Source organism: Hippopotamus amphibius, chromosome 1 (assembly GCF_030028045.1).
Source record: "Hippopotamus amphibius kiboko isolate mHipAmp2 chromosome 1, mHipAmp2.hap2, whole genome shotgun sequence".
Taxonomy (NCBI): Eukaryota; Metazoa; Chordata; class Mammalia; order Artiodactyla; family Hippopotamidae; genus Hippopotamus; species Hippopotamus amphibius.
The window spans coordinates 210,622,419-210,638,479 of NC_080186.1; the positions used below are offsets into that span (position 1 = coordinate 210,622,419).

Genomic DNA, 16,061 nt, shown 5'->3' on the forward strand with positions numbered 1-16,061 from the left:
ATCTACATTTAATACTTTTTATGGTGAAAGATTCCAGAGTTCCTCATATACTTAATTTGGATTTTGGAGCTCAATACTTTCTAGTGTACTTTCTAACTAACCCCTTCCAGGAAACCGGTGAATGTCCTCAAAGGTGGAAAATTTTCCAGCATCCCAATACTATGTATAAACTGTGTAATGCTCCCCTCTCCTTGTCCCTACCACAATGTTCATCTCCCTTCTTTGCTTTATTTTTCTTCATAACACTTATTACCTTCTAATATCCTATGCATTTAACTTACTTATTGTAGAGTGTAGGCTTGTTGAGGACAGGGATTTTGGTTTCTTTTGTTTACTCCTGTATCCTCAGTGCCGGGAGCTCTCCCTGGCAGATACTGGTGTTGTTTAATAAATAACTTGATATTTAGAAATAATGAACCACAGAGTGTGCTGCATTTTTCCCCATCCACACCTGCCCCTGATCAAAGATGCTATTTGCTGCTGGCAAACAGTAAGCAAGACAATCACAAAGTCAGTAGAAGTAAACAACCGGTCTGGAAAACAGTTGGCAATACGTATCAAGAGCCTTAAAAAGTTCCTACCCTTGGACCTCATAATTTTACTTCTAAAATGCTATCCTAAAAAATAATCAGAGATGTGAACATTTTATCTAAAATATTACTTATATTAGCAGTAAATGGGAAAAATCTATAGAGCAAATATATATTCAATAAATCATGGTATAGCCAGACAAACGGGATATTATACAACCATTAAATATCTTGTCTTTGAGGACTATACAAAGAGAAGGAAGATACTAAAAGAAGTGTTAAGTTTAATAAAAAGCAAAGTACTAAATATGTACAATACTCCAAATTTTACACATACCCTCAGATGCAGCTGTATGTGTGTGTCTATGTGTATGCAAAAGACCAAAAGGGAATGCAGTAAAATGTTATAAAGTTTATATCTAGTGATATGAGACTAAGGTAATATTTTATTCTATATATTCTTACAGATTTTCCAACCTCCCTTGAGTGAGCATGAATTATTTTTCTAATCAGTAAAAATGAACTTTATAAAATGAGCTATTCAGTGATCAGAAAAAACTTACCACTTTCTTAGCTAACCCTTTTTTAATCTAACCTCAACAAACATTACTTCAAGTCATCCAAGTCCCTCGACTGCCATGTATTTTGCAGCTGACATTTCCTCCTGATCTGAACAATAACCATCTCATTTTCACACTGAAATGAGATTCTGATTCCATGCCACCAAAGTAATTCTCAGGCCTTAAGCTGCCCAGACTCAGACCTCTGGTAAAAGATTTAATTGTTTTGGGTGGGAATTGCATTTGGCTCGCAACAGTGACTTAAAACCCGTGTTCTGTGTTGTTGCTTGGCAGAACTGTGGCTTAATGGTGCAGGACCAAATTTTAAGTCTGTGGTTTTTACAAGAATGTCTGATACCCACAGGCATGTCACACTATTACCTCATATCTGATTGCTCCATTGTGCAGATTTATTTTGGCTAGGATGCTTTGATTTTGTTCCATGTTACTGCCAAACTGACTTAGCAAAGGAAACTCCAGTTTTCTGAACAACTTTCTTTGTTTCCTCCTGAATTCTTTATAGCCTTATTTAATATCACTTGCAGGGAGAAAGAGTAGAAAAAATAAATCATTGATTTTAGCTTTAATAGTGTATTTTTTTCACTAAAGTTAAATGTTAGGAAAAGATCTCTCCTCAGGAAATCAATTCTGAGTTATAAGAATGTAATCGATCCTCTCTCACACAGACAGTATCTCATACATACAGAAATGTAGATTCTTGGAAATAACAGAGAAAAAATTCTCTACACCCATCTGGATTTTTTTCTCCCCACTGGGATTGTAAGCAAACATCCTGGGTGATCTAGCTCAGATTGACCCTCTTCTAGGGCTGGATGGGCAAACTAAGAATTATTCCAAAAAGCCAGCATAGCTTGGGGAGAATTCATTTTAACACTGTTGACAAAAATAAATGCTGATTAGACCTCAGCCTGTTTGTGTCTCAGAGACTCATGTTCTCCATTCCAAACCTTGAACTCTTGTTGTTTCCCTCAGAGATCAGAATTAGATCAATACCATGTCTGAAAAGAAACCCCTAAATTACCTTGCATTTTTGTTCTCTTCTGATGGCAGGGAAACTGACATAAAAGTCACATAGTTGGTGTAAAGGAAAGCCAGTTCACATGTAAACTTTTCTACGTGTTCTATAACAAACATGTATTTTATTAGGAAGTAATTACTTTACACCCAATATGAACTGCTTAATGCTGTACAGTATATGAAAAACTTACTTCTGGAGTTCCAATTAAATGATTACCTCTCTGAATGTGTAAAAAAAGAAATGTGCCCCCAAAGACAACCATTTCAATTAAATTAGATTTATTAACTTTTCAGTTATTGTTTTCTCTTTCCTTTTCCCCCAATCAGATTCAAGCGTTAGTTGCCAAAAGCATAAAATGATTCTAAAAAGCCCTGGCCAAAGCCTAACAGCTAAGTACCGTTCTCGTGAATGAAAATTGTCTCCACAAACCAGAGAATTCCTTTTGAATCAATCCTAATATTGAGAGGAGAAACTCGGAGCAGACTGAAGTTATTCATCACAATCTGTCAAACTTTACAAATGTTTAGATTATTTTATTCCAAATAATCTGTATTTTACTGTCAAAGATTTATTTCTGTCTTTTTTTTTTTATGTCTGTCTTATACTAACATAAAAGTGTAGAGTTATCCTGCAGGTCTTCTGGAGCACATGGGCCTCTCATGCCTGCCAATGTTCTCCACTCTCAGACAGTGACCTCAGTTCCAGATCTAAGATGAACTTGACTTAGGTTTCTCAAGCAAAATGGCTGAAGAGTTATTCTCTCCTTCCCAGCTCTTTGCAAAGTCTCCAACTTAATTCAATCTACATACTGGGAGGGAAAATGTGTGTGCTATGTTTGGGGATGGGAGTAGGGTCTCTGCTTTTAAAAGTTATCAGCAACCTACTAAAGTCAGATAGCATTTATATTCTTTCAAGGTGACTCTCTGATTTCATAGTGTCTAGGAGTCCCAACTGTCATTCAGAGATACCAGCCAATCTTTTATCTTTAAAATACACACCACCACCACGATCAATGGTCCTGAAATCTCAGCAGATAACTAGTATCACAAACAAGAACAAAATAAACGGAGGATAACACTGTAATGCAATTGACCTTTTTCCTTATGTAGAGATGGATCACTGCCTTTTTTCTAAGGTTAAAAAAAGCATTATTTCATAGACTCACAGACATAGAAAAGAAACTTATGGTTACCAAAGGGAAAGGGGCAGGGAGGGATAAATTAGGAGTTTGGGATTAAGAGATATACACTACTATATATAAAATAGATATACAGCAAGGGCCTACTATATAGCACAGGGAGCTATATTCACTATCCTGTAATAACCTATAATGGAAAAGAATCTGAAAAAAGAATACACACACACACACACACACACAACTGAGTTATTTTGCCATACACTTGAAACTAACACAACACTGGAAAACAACTCTACTTCAGTTTTCAAAAAAGCATTATTTCAGAAATACACAAGATTTAGAAATAAATTCGGTGCTTTGCTTTGCTTTGCTTTACGAAAGGAATTTGTTTGATTCAGCTTTGAGCACTGCTTTCAGCTCAAGAAAGGAAACAAGACCATCCAGTATTAGTCAGTTACTGCTGTGACAGTCACGTCCCAGTTGGTCCTTTACGTGATACATATATAAGCAAATTGATTTACGAGGAAATATGCAAGCAGCTGGATGGTGAAAAGAAAAGGTTGGATCAAGGAAGTTTCTTGAACCGTAGAATGATTTACGCTCACCTTTCATATAACATTCCAAAATAGTGTTTGTTTTTCCACATCAAGATTTTCTTTGTCTTTAAAAGATAATGTCAATTCAAAAATCAAAACCCGGAAGATAACAAGGTCATGCTTCAACCTCTAGTAGAGAAAGAATTCCCGGAACATGAAAGAGTTTTGTTATTAAATCCCTTTTATCAGCATCTTAAAACTAAGAAGTTTTCAAAGCAACTGGCCTTATCAAAACTTATTTGACAACTAGCCCTTCTCCATAATATTTGACCCATTTCAAATTCTTTTCATTGAGATTTACGACTTCTTAATTTTGTCAAATAACTACAAAGAATAATCGGTGGGCACTAACTAGTTCTCCTAGAGTTAGACTCACTGTTTAGAATCTCTTGGTTTCTTTTCCTCTCTAATAAACACAGAATTTTCACATACTAGATAAAATTAAAGTTCATCTTTTTGTGGGACACAAATTTGAGATTTATTACCATCACACACACACACACACACACACACACACACACACACACGCTCCTACAAATACGGTATTTCTTGGCACCAGGGAAGGATATATCTAGGACAAACCTTTGGGAATGCCTTTGTTCACACAGACCTGTGTAGCAGATAGGTCCCCACCATAAATACGAGCGAAGATCCAAAATGGTTAAATCGTTAGTAGAATAAACGTCAACAGACCCCTAGAGATGGGAAAACTGAGCTGACCATGCACAAACTTGCTAGCTAATTGAACAACCTTTACATAGTCATTGGGTACAGCTCAAATTTGTGCCTGTGCAAAAAGTACAAATTATTTCATACTGTGCATCTTCAGGGTCTCTCATGTACATCTGAAACCATGAATCTTGAATCTGCCTCTGCCAAGGGCCTACTCTATCACTGACCTTGTACCTACCCACGTATTTCCCCACAGTTTTTCAGTTTAGATTGAGTCACCTTTTGTTCTTTAAAATTCACTGTAATTTAGATTATCTTAAATGGCCCATTAAAGACTTTTTGTTTTAGAACTATTATGAGTTTTGCCAAATATGTTTAAACAATTAATCACACACATTCCATTGATAAAAACCACTCTTAACAATTGTCCAGTAAAGCCATTCTCTGACATAATATACTATTGTAATTGTTGGGAGAATCTATTCAGGCTTCAAGCTATAATCTGGAGTTTTTTTTCATGAACAGTCCAGTCTCTGCTTTCTACTTTCTCCCCCTTCCCCCAAACACTGCTGATTTAATCCACTGTAAAAAAATGTTCATCAGAAAACCAAAAATGGCCTCTAGGTTCACATGCCAAGGGAATCGGCCAAGGAAAACTTTCCGCTGCTATTACTGTGTATAAAGGGAAGATACGGGAGAGATTGGTCCTAATATTTGCCTCAGTTGCTAGGATTTTACTAAGCATGGGACTCCATGTGTAGCTTCATGTTGCATTTGAAAAATCATCTCATTTCACATTTATCTTTCAGGTTCACAATATAATGCAATTTGTACTAGAATTTTTAAACCCAGAGCTATAAGGACTTAAATCACAGAGAAACTTATTCCTGCAGAGACCTAAGCGGAGTTCTGGGAACAAGTTTTGAAACGCAAAATACTAGATGGCCACTAGGTGGTGATATCCATCCATCATTACATTTTGAATTACCAGCTAAGTCACTATTAACAAAACAATTTAGAATCCCCCCAAAACCATGATTATTTACTCCATATGGAAAAAAAGATTAAAGAATTATCTGTGTTATGTCCTCTCAGTTTTGAGAGGAAAAGTAAGAAGAGAACATTTGCTAAAAGACAGACCTCAGCTAAACAGTATGTACCAATTCCACTACATTCTATTCGGTGGCAGGCCAAAGTAGCTATAATCTGAATTTTCTACTTGACTAAAACATTCAACTGCAGTAATTTATTTTTCTTCTATTTGGCCTTTTAAAATTATCAGATGATTTACATCAGTGATGAAACTGCATCTGAAGCAAAGCCAAATCTACAACAGCCACCTAAAATCCTTAGAACAGGGCAGATCCTAAATAAACACCTATGCACACAGTTAATGTCTGCATGTGATTTAGTTTGTTTTTAGGTAAAAACTTATGTAGATTAGCTAGAAAAATGTGACACCTGTACTAAAAGCTGACTTCTCTGCGTTCAAACTCCTTTTATCACCTGGAACCAGTAGTGCCACTGCTGTACTCCCACCGTCACAAATAACAACCAAATGCAGTCGATGCCAGGCGTAAGCAGATAACCACCAAAGGATAAAAGCAAACTCCAAATAGAAAACACAGTCCCCAGAGGACGGCTTACCCTTTTGAAACATATGCCGATAAGAAACCACCTTTGCACTAAATAAAGAACTCAGAATAACCACTCTGGGTTTACCCCCAACCCCCCACCTCTCAGAACACAGGTCAAACAGTTATCTGCCAGGAGCTTAGGAGGACTACTTATTCGGGAAATCAAAACATTTGGTAACTTTAAAATGCCTTTTTCCCCTAGATGGCTGTGGTCACAATAGGCATTTGTTTGCAGTCTGTGGGGGATTATATTTAATTTTGTTTTATTTAAGTTGTTGGGGCAAATGACCTCGCTGCGAGGTAGAGATATACCCTCCTCTGATCCTTGTACTTGCTTCAGGTTACTCTGGTCTGGGTTCTTGTTTATTTATGTTTTAAAGGAGGTTATGGTTTTGCCGTTGTCTTTTAGTTGAACAACCAAAAGGAAAAGAGCAGCTTTGTTTTAAAGGAGAAAGAGACGTTTGTGTTGGTGTCACTGCCCTAGGCTGGCAGCCTGGAGTCGGATCCTACAAACATGAATACGTCGAAGGGAAGAAAAACTAACTCAGGGTCTCCTGATAGTTGTTAAAGTGGCACTATGCCCATTATTTTCCTAGCTGGCAAACCTCTGAGCGGGAGAGACAGCGTGCCAGCTCTGGAGCACAGCACTAATCTTGTGTAATAGCGTGAGCTCACTGCCCTACAAAGTAGTAATTATCAACAGCAGTTTCCAAAGGATGTGAGTTCCTCCCACTGCGAGACCACTTGGAGACGGGGCCCCAGGCACAGCCCCACCGAGCCACTTGCATTTAATCCCCACCATGAATGGTGCCAGTGGGTTCCTTCGCCCCAAGTGTGTTTGTACAGGTCTTCGGTCAGGAAGTGCTAACAATCCAAATGCAACGTGAAACTGCCAAACCCATTCAACATTTTCTTGGCTTTTTCCATAGTTATGCGTTGCCTTAAACTAATTAGCAATTAAATTTAAATAACCGTGTGTGATTTTTAAAGTTTCACAGAGCACTGTTGGGAAAGCATCTGTGAGAAGGAATTACTGCACTGATAAATTCTTCTTTTTTTTTTAAGGAGAATCTTGTCAATTATGAAATGAGTTTCCGGGGGTGGGTAAATATTTTTATTCCAGCTGTTTGCCTGTCACTAGCCATCTGCACTCAAGGAAGGGAAAGGTGGAGATGAGGGTTTTGTGTCCTAGAACTACTCTATGGCTCGATATATTTCACGTGTGGAATCAGAAGAACCAGTTCTTGGGTTTCAAATCAAATTGAATTGCAATACAAGGAAAAATTTTCACTAAGAGCTCAGTGGTCTTTCAGAAAAGAAACTGAAAATTCTTCTACTCGTGAGTAATGTGTTAAAGGATGAGGAAACAGCATATGTTTTCCTTGGCTTTTAGGTTAATCTAATGAAGCCTGTGAGATTTAACATAATTAAATTAATGTTGATATGCAGTGTGACTTGCTTACAGAGAAGTGGCATTTGACTTAGAGCTAAAACCACAGCACAGCCAACACACATCCATCTGCAAACACTTTACAGGAAGTCTTCTAAGATTTTCAGGTAGGAGAAGTAAAACTTAAGGTTTTGGTTTGGGGGTTTTGTTTTGCATTATTGTTTTCTGCCAAATCATTTGCAACCACTTCAAACCTACAAACCTACAAACAAGCTTAGAAAACACAGGGAATTAGTTAATACTCTTGATTCTCTTTTCAATACCCAAGACATCTGGGAGAGGGAGGAGGATATGAACCTTTGTGTTTATAAAAGGGTAATAATGACACATTCCTGCAGAAAAAAGAATAATGGTTTATGACCTGCGATGTGTTACTCCTTTTTCTCTGTCCCTTTTAAGTGTCTCTTCCTGCGTTAAGGGCTATTTCTTTATTGTTTCTACCTTTTTAAAAGCTGTGGTTTTCTCACCATACTTTGACAGACTGGCGTGTTTATTTATGAAAGAAGAAAAGGAGTCTCTGGATTTAAAGTCAATTCTGCATCCAATTTGGCGATTTTTCTGCATCAACTCTGCGGGCGTAACCAGGAGGGCAAGTGGGTGTCCCAAATTCTAGGTGTGCTAGTTTGCCAATGCTGAACCATGTTTATCAAAATGAAAAAACCCCAAAAAAGCCAAATTCAGTTATCCTCCAGAAATACTTTTTTCAAGTAGGATTGTTTTAAGCACACAAGGCTATCGATTAGCCTTTTGGAATCTGTATCATAACTATCAAGGGGCAAGATAAGTTGGTTAGAGCTGGAAAACAAGACATTTATGGATCTGTGAATTCGTAACTGTTTGAGAACTTTCTGACTAGATCCAGAAAGTGCAGAGGAAAGGAAGTCTCTGTTTTCTCCAAACAGGACACTGGAGCAGGAGGCTGTAACTACTTCCCAGGAAGCTGAGAAGGCAACAGCCTTGCACGGGGTAACACGGAGTGCTAACAAGATAGAGGTGGCAGAAGGAAGATGTAAAAGAGATGCAGAAAATGTTCTTTTTAATGTATAAGGATAAAGTCGGGTTTTTTGGGTTTTCCTTACAAATCAAATCTTCCCAAAGCGCCTCAGTGTTTTTAAATGGGAACTGGATTGTCAGTTCTGCTCAATCCTCAACCTCCGGACGACACAATCTAAGGTGACATTTTCCTTTGAAGTAACTGCATCTGATCCTCTGAAGCATCTGATCCCCAGTGGTGAGGGGTGAGCTTTGAGGTGCTGCAGGAACTCACGAAAGAGAAGACAGAAGGGAGCAGCACAGACCTGGGGAGAATTTCACCGTGAGAATTTTATTCCTGGGGTCAGGGGGAGGAGGGGGCAAGACGGTAAGAGCTTTAAATCTCTGAGATCCATAGCTTGATTTTAAACCATTGGTTAGAGAGTCGTGTTAGAAAAAGTAGTGTGATTAAGGCACCTAACAGTTTCCAATATCTTCCTAACTGTGCTGTCCATGGACACCTATAGTCTGTAGTTGAAAAGCAAGTTGTGAAAATGATTTTGCCAGGACATATACAGGTGGAGAAACATAAGTGATTCCACAGTGTTCCCTGATGTCTGGTTCCCTCTGTGCTTGAAAGAACAGACTCAGATATTGGATGAGTAAAGGAAGCCCTGTCCAACCTTAGGCAACCAAGTCACCCTTGGTCAAGCAACCCATAAAAAAGGAAACGAGCTGATAACACGCAAGAGTGAGATTTCCTTTTGCTTGTTTCACTACATTTTGAACTTAGATAATAAGGTTTTTTAAAGTCAAAGTTTTGAGTAATTGTCAGTTTTCTAAAACTTCATGGAAAATCTGCCCTGATATAACTTAAACGTTCGAAAGTTTGCTTTCCATTTCTTCTTCCCAAAGCTTATGTATTCTTGGGACAAAACTGTCATCATTTCCAGTAGGAACATCTGTTTTCCTTTGGGTTAATAACTTTTGTAAGATGCATTATGCTCAGCTACATACTTCTGTTTCTGAGAAACATTTTTTTCCTTTTCTTCATATTTGAAGTACCACCTATTATGTTTTAATGTTCTTCATACGGATGCAACTTTAAATAAAATATTTAATTTAGATAAAAATTGTCACATAGAGATTCAGCCAAAAGACTTAATTGGTCCTTTGAGGACTCAAAAGATAACAAAGTGAGTTGGTTGAGCAATGCGTGGATATCGATTATCATTCAAAGACCTATTTTTGTCAACCACTCTGCTAGGTGCTGAAAAAATAAAGATGAAAGTTAATCCCTGCCTCAGAAAGCTCAGTGTTGGGAAATTAACACTACAGAGGTCAGTGGTAGGATGGGAAGAGGGCACAGAGGGCTTCTGGAACACAGAGGAGAAGCTCTTAGTCACGTGCAGCTAGGAAGGCTTCCTGGAAGAAGGTGACTCTTGGCTAAGCAAAGTATTCAAACATTTATCAAATGAAATTAGGGCAAGAGGCAAGAACATTCTAAGAACGAGGGCAAGTGGATGAAAAGACCCGCAGAGGCAGGATGTCATGGCTCATTCCTGGAACTGTGGGTATTTTGAGATGAGACAGCTTAGGAAGTGGCAGATGGAGTAAGTGGGCTTAGCATGTCCTGATAATCGTGGCAGAATTTTATACTGAAGGCAAGAGGAAGATATCTGCAGAATTAAAAAGGGAGTGACGAGTTCAGAGCAAGGGGAGAGGAAGGTCATAGGCATCGGAAAACAGATCTGGGGGAAAACACTTCAGACTAGTCATTCAGTTAACAATAGGTTAGAGAAAGAACTTAAAAGTCAGCTAATAGTATAGAAGCTAGATAAGAAATGTTTGTTTAAGTTCGCCAGCTTTAATGTGTATTTAACTTGGATGATTTAACTTAGTGTCTTTGAAGACATTTTTTGGGTGACAAGTAAAGTAATTCATTACTGAAGTTATTTGTCAGGCTTTCTAGTAAGCACTTGGGGCATTTTGCTGTTAGAAATCAATAGTCTAGTTAAAGAATGACTGGTGAGTAGAAAACCAAAGGACAAACAGAAATGTGACTGCTTAGCAGGAAACCAAGTGACAAAGTCAAAACTGAAATGTGTTAAGAGAAAATAACCTTAATAGAAATCACAAGGGTAAGGCTAGAACCAATTTTGTTCATGAGTACACTTTTGTGAACTTTACTGGGTCAATACCCAAATAAATAATAAAAAAGATTTCAAAGATTCAACAAAAGCAAGAATTTGGCATTTTATTAGTGATATCAACATCCTATTACAGAAACCAATAATGTGGGATGAATCCATCAGAATCTGAAGAATGAGGACAAAGGAGATAACTTGGCCAAATAATATTATTAATTTAGTATAAGCATATAAATTGAATTAGTCTAGCTATAAAGGACAATCATATTACGTATGATATACTGCAAGTTTATTGGAAGCAAAGTTTAATTACTTCAAGAAAAGAAATGATTGAAATTGAGACCTAATATAAACTTGTTTGTTTTTACTGTAAGACTGAATAACAAAAGATAATATATGGTAAATATCAAAGGTTCTTTTTGTATTAATACTGCTCTACCTCCCAAGAAGAATAAGCTCTAATAAACCTTTCAAACAAAAAATGGGGGTGGAGGGGAGAGGGGAGAAATCACTCTAAAACATAAACAAAGTCCTTGAAATTGCACACAGTCAAGTTAACACCATTCCCAAGTGTAAGCAGATACTGCTTTTCCCAGTGAAGAGTTTACTGTTAGGGACATTTTCAAAAGCAAGACACTTGGAGTAAACAGCGAAACAAAGGAGAACTATTTTATTCAAAGGCCTGAGCACATATGGAACCTGTTAAGAGGATGGTGGCTGTAGAAAGAACTACAAACGAGTTTAAGAGACACCTAGGCTGCCTCTGAAAGGAAGGGATGGAGGCAAGGGTGGTTAGGAAAGCAGAAAGTGGGCCAGAGATCAGTCAAATGGGAGGGAGAAAGGCTGTTGGGCAGATGGTCTCTTCTGTTCCAAAATGTTCAAAGTTAAGGACACTCCTTAGCACACTTTTATGTTACACAAAGAGTGAATGAAGAAGAAAACCAAGGGTCTGTCAGAGTTTTTCCTGGATTTACTTGTGTCATTTCTTTGATAAACTTTGCCTTGTTTATGTAATACATTTGCTGCCTTCTTCAAATTGAGGCCTTCCTTGGTGCTCTCTCCATTACCCTTAGGTTTCAAGTAGAAAATGTGAATTCATGAAGAGTAAGGTTCTTGTTTACGTTGTATAGTTATCTATCTTAGGCTATGTTATCTTCCTCTGAAAATTTCAGAGGAAGATAAATATTTCTCCTTTGACAAAGTACAATGATCGCTTAGTTACCAAGTTTAGGACCAGTCTAGACTATGGAAATGGTAATTATTTTTTCACAGGATATTTCACAGCACAGTCCATTAACAGACGAAAAAAATTAGTTGAGTTGGCTTGCTTCAGCACAGTGGATGAATTTGAAGAATCAAGCACACCTGGACGGCACCTGACAGGCAAGGACGGCACCTAAGATATTTTACAGACCTCAAATCATCTGCCAGCTATAAGCCGATGTTCAGTCCCATTAACCAAGCTCACAGGGAAAACAGGGCCTTATCCTACACACCTTCAGAAATAAAAAGCAGGCAAGAGAACCATTTCTTTGAGGAGCTGTACTGCTAATGGAGAGACCAGAATAAACATCTAGTAACACAGAAAAACGCTGAGAATGAAAACATACAAATCAATTCTATGTAACCAATGACAGACTGGAAACAGTCAGGGACTTGGCCTGTCAGGTCAGTATGTTACGCACGACAGACTTTACATTCACTTCACAGGGACAAATGCAAGTTTAGGCTCAGGGCAGGCGCATACAGGCACCCAGCCAACAGGTACACTTTGAGCTAAGTCATGGTCCAGGTCTGCAAGGCACAAGTAAGTACCAACCAGAACTGGCCACCTGAGTCCTTGGCATTCTAGCTTCTGTAACACAGCTCACAAGAACCTGCACGTTTACTGGACCATTTATAAGGGAAAATTCGTGGGAGGAACACTTAACTGGGTATCCTAAACCCAATTTCACCCACAGAAATGAAGCCTACATTCAACAAGGGAAAACTTACTAAATGCCTATACTTTACAACATTATAAAACCAGTCTTAACTATCTGTGATATACAGGAAAAAAACCTTTTAATTTTTATGTTCACTTACAAATTAATAAAAACAAAATTGTCTATCCTCAGTTAAAATTAATACATAAGAAGACATGTTATACCAACCACTATTAATCTGACCCAAATTATCCCCCTGAAATTATTATTCATTTCAGCAAAATGAAAACATACAGATGCAGCAATTACAGATATACCATCCAGCTAGGACAATTAGAAGAAAATGAGGCTATTGATGTAGAAGATGTGATCCTATACCTTACTTGGAACATATTTTATGAACAATCTATTTCCCCTACTTTTTTTGCATCTTGCCAAAATCTACTTACGGACACGAATGACAAAGAGTGCTGATTAAACATAAGGAGTGATGACAGATAGAAGGCAAGCCAGGCTTTATTTTAGGGTTCCTAAAAGCAAAATGTGACAAGGGATACCCCTTTCAAAGTCAAGGCGATGCCAGCTAGGACAAAGCCTATGGCTTCACCACTTAATAGTATTGTGACTATGGGCAAATAGGTCAGCCTAACTGACCTTCCCTTTCTTTATCTATAAAACACCTAAAGCCTGTCTTACAAGTTACTGTGGAGAATAAATAAGCGCAAAGCGCTAAGTACAATGACTGACACAGAGATGGACTGCCGCGCACGTCCAAGGAGAGCACAGAGAAGCTTTCCTGAACAGACAGAGCAGAACTTCTGAAAACAATCATTAGTTTGGCATCTGTTCTAGAATGAACTTCACATTTTGCCAAACTCATTAAATCCAGAGAAGTGGCAGTAATGAACGGAACTTAAGCACACACACACAAAGAGTTTAAAAATCATTTTCAAGTTTTCCTCTTATTTATCTAAGTTAGAACTGAATTTACACTTAACTGTCTAGCCCAGTGGATCCCAACTCCGTCTGCATTTTAGAATCACCCAGGGAACACTTCGAAAATATGACTTCCAGAGGTTTTGCTTTAATGAATTTGGGCTGGGGCCTAGACATTAGGCTTTTAATTATGCTCCCCAGGTGATTCTAACGCACAGCCAGAGCCCAGAACCACCACTAGCGCTAACCACACTTGAACTAGTTCTAAAGAATTAGACTCATGGATTTACTAGTAGTGATTCAAAACTGCTTCACCCATCCTGACTTAAAAACCTTACTGCAGCCTACTCAAGGATGTGGGCAGTATTATCAAATCACTCCTTTCTTTAAGCAGTAGAAAAAACTAAAAAACCATATAATTAGCAGAGTGAATGGAAGGAAATTTACAAGATCATAATTCAACAATCTTTTTTTAAGATGTAAAAAATGAGCATTTCTGCTTGGATAAAAATGAGCCATGCCTTATAGTAGCTTTCCAGTGCAATTATGTAAGAAGAAAAGGTATTTTTTAAAGGACCTTTTCTCTTACATTTATTATTTTCCTTTTTGCTTTGAAGCTATAAAAAACAAAGATAACCATCTGAAACAGATCTGAGCCAATTCTGCTGATTGTGCGGTTTACTGGTTCCATGGAAATCGGATACACTGTTTTTAAGAGAGCCACCTTGATTGGAGCACTGGTAGTTGGATCCCTTCTCAGGGAACTAACTCTATTTTAACCCCTGTCTGTTTCACTGATTGACCCTGAGCAAGATGTTTAACTGGTCTCCAGTCTAATGTGCCTCTGTAACATGCAATCAACCCACGGTACCAAGGTCTAGAATCGGTATTTTTTTTATCAGCAACTTACCAGTGTGCTGCCATCGGTCCAACGGAAGTCATGTTCAAACATCTTGTCGTTGAGGCCTATCCATTGATAATCATGGCCCACACCTGAGAAGGGGAACAACAGAAACATTTTTATTACCTTTCCCATATATGGATGAAATGTATCAAAGAAAATTATTTTTGGAGTGAATCATGCATCCTCTTTTCTAGCTGGATTTCTGTTTAGTTGCTCGTAAAAAGCTTTGCTGGTCTATCTTTTGTTCCTCTGCCCAATGTGTTTTAAACCAAAAAGCTAATTTGCAAATATCGTGAAATATTAACAAATCAGACAGGGACAATTATTTCCCTTGTAGTGTACTACAATCAAGTACTTTTTCCCATCTTTACTCATGATAGAAACTTTCCACATTTTTTTTATTAAGCTGTGTGCAATTGGCAAAAATTCAGTGAACCAATAAAATGTGACAGATCTCACCCATGCTAGCCTCATTTTGGAAGCCACATGTTTCTTCTCAAAGTATTTTTAATGGTGAACACCTAGACTAGACAGTGCTGCAAAACTTCCTCAAAAATAATTACTTCCACCATGAAATGAGTCACAGGCAAAGACACCATGAAAAAAGTTAAATGAACCTCTACCCAGATTGCAAATTAACAGACTTCTAAGAGACAGCAGGCATCATGAGAACATATTTAATAGAGCATCAAACAATGCTTCATGAGAAAAAAATTTCTACATATTTTCTACATAAAAGCTAGCTGCCCCCCTCTTTGCTGTAGTCTGAGTTATTAAACAGCTCTGGTAATGTTTCATTAGCTTTCAATCTCCATCTATTCATGCTCTTAATATGAGGCCCACTTTCTAAGGTCTAAAATAATTAGAAACTTGGACGAGAACCAATTATGCACAGAGTATAAGATTAGGGTGCTATTAATAATTCAATTTTAATTAGTGGGATAAAAATAACTGAAAGCAATTTTCTCTTTAACTTTAGACAACATATGTACATATTCAAAATAGAGACCAAAAAGCCTGGGAAGAATTATATTGGAAGCATAAGAGATGGTCATTACTGTAAGTCAAAAAATGACCAAATAGCAATTTTATATGATTTGACCTATAGCATGCTGTTTCAATTACTACTGCTGGCAAACCAGGAAATGCCTTCCTATGTTACAGTTGAATATTTTTCAAAGTAGGGGGCTCATATAGGAGAGATGATTTTAGTTTACAGATGAAGGGTTAAATAAGGTGAGTCACAGCTGAGAAAGCTACTAGTTTTCAGTTAGATACAGGAAAAACTAAGAAGTTGGTAAGAATGAATGAAGCTTCAGAAAACCCATGTATATTTGGTACATACGATTCACAAACATTTGTTCTTCATGAGACAAAATGCTTGTGAGATGGGCGCCCTGCAGACGGCACTCCCGTTCAGCTGCATCCCACGTACGTCGATGGGCAAAGTACTTGTAGCACTGCCCCTGAAACTTGTGCCAGCCATAGTCACATGTCTCCGTGTCTGGGAAGAAACAAGGCAGGGGCTTATTAAACTCACCTACGTCATTCA

General features: G+C 37.9%; 1 protein-coding gene across 2 annotated transcripts in view; it reads right to left on the minus strand.

Annotated features, from left to right (window-relative positions):
* Positions 1-16,061, minus strand: part of VCAN (versican) — a 103,590-nt gene that overhangs the window by 9,623 nt on the left and 77,906 nt on the right. For both annotated transcript variants that reach the window (XM_057739874.1, XM_057739882.1), the window contains 2 exons: positions 15,855-16,013; positions 14,516-14,598 (listed from right to left, as the gene is read on the minus strand). In XM_057739874.1, the coding sequence (XP_057595857.1) occupies positions 14,516-14,598; positions 15,855-16,013 (242 nt within the window). The remainder of the gene's footprint in view (positions 1-14,515; positions 14,599-15,854; positions 16,014-16,061) is intronic.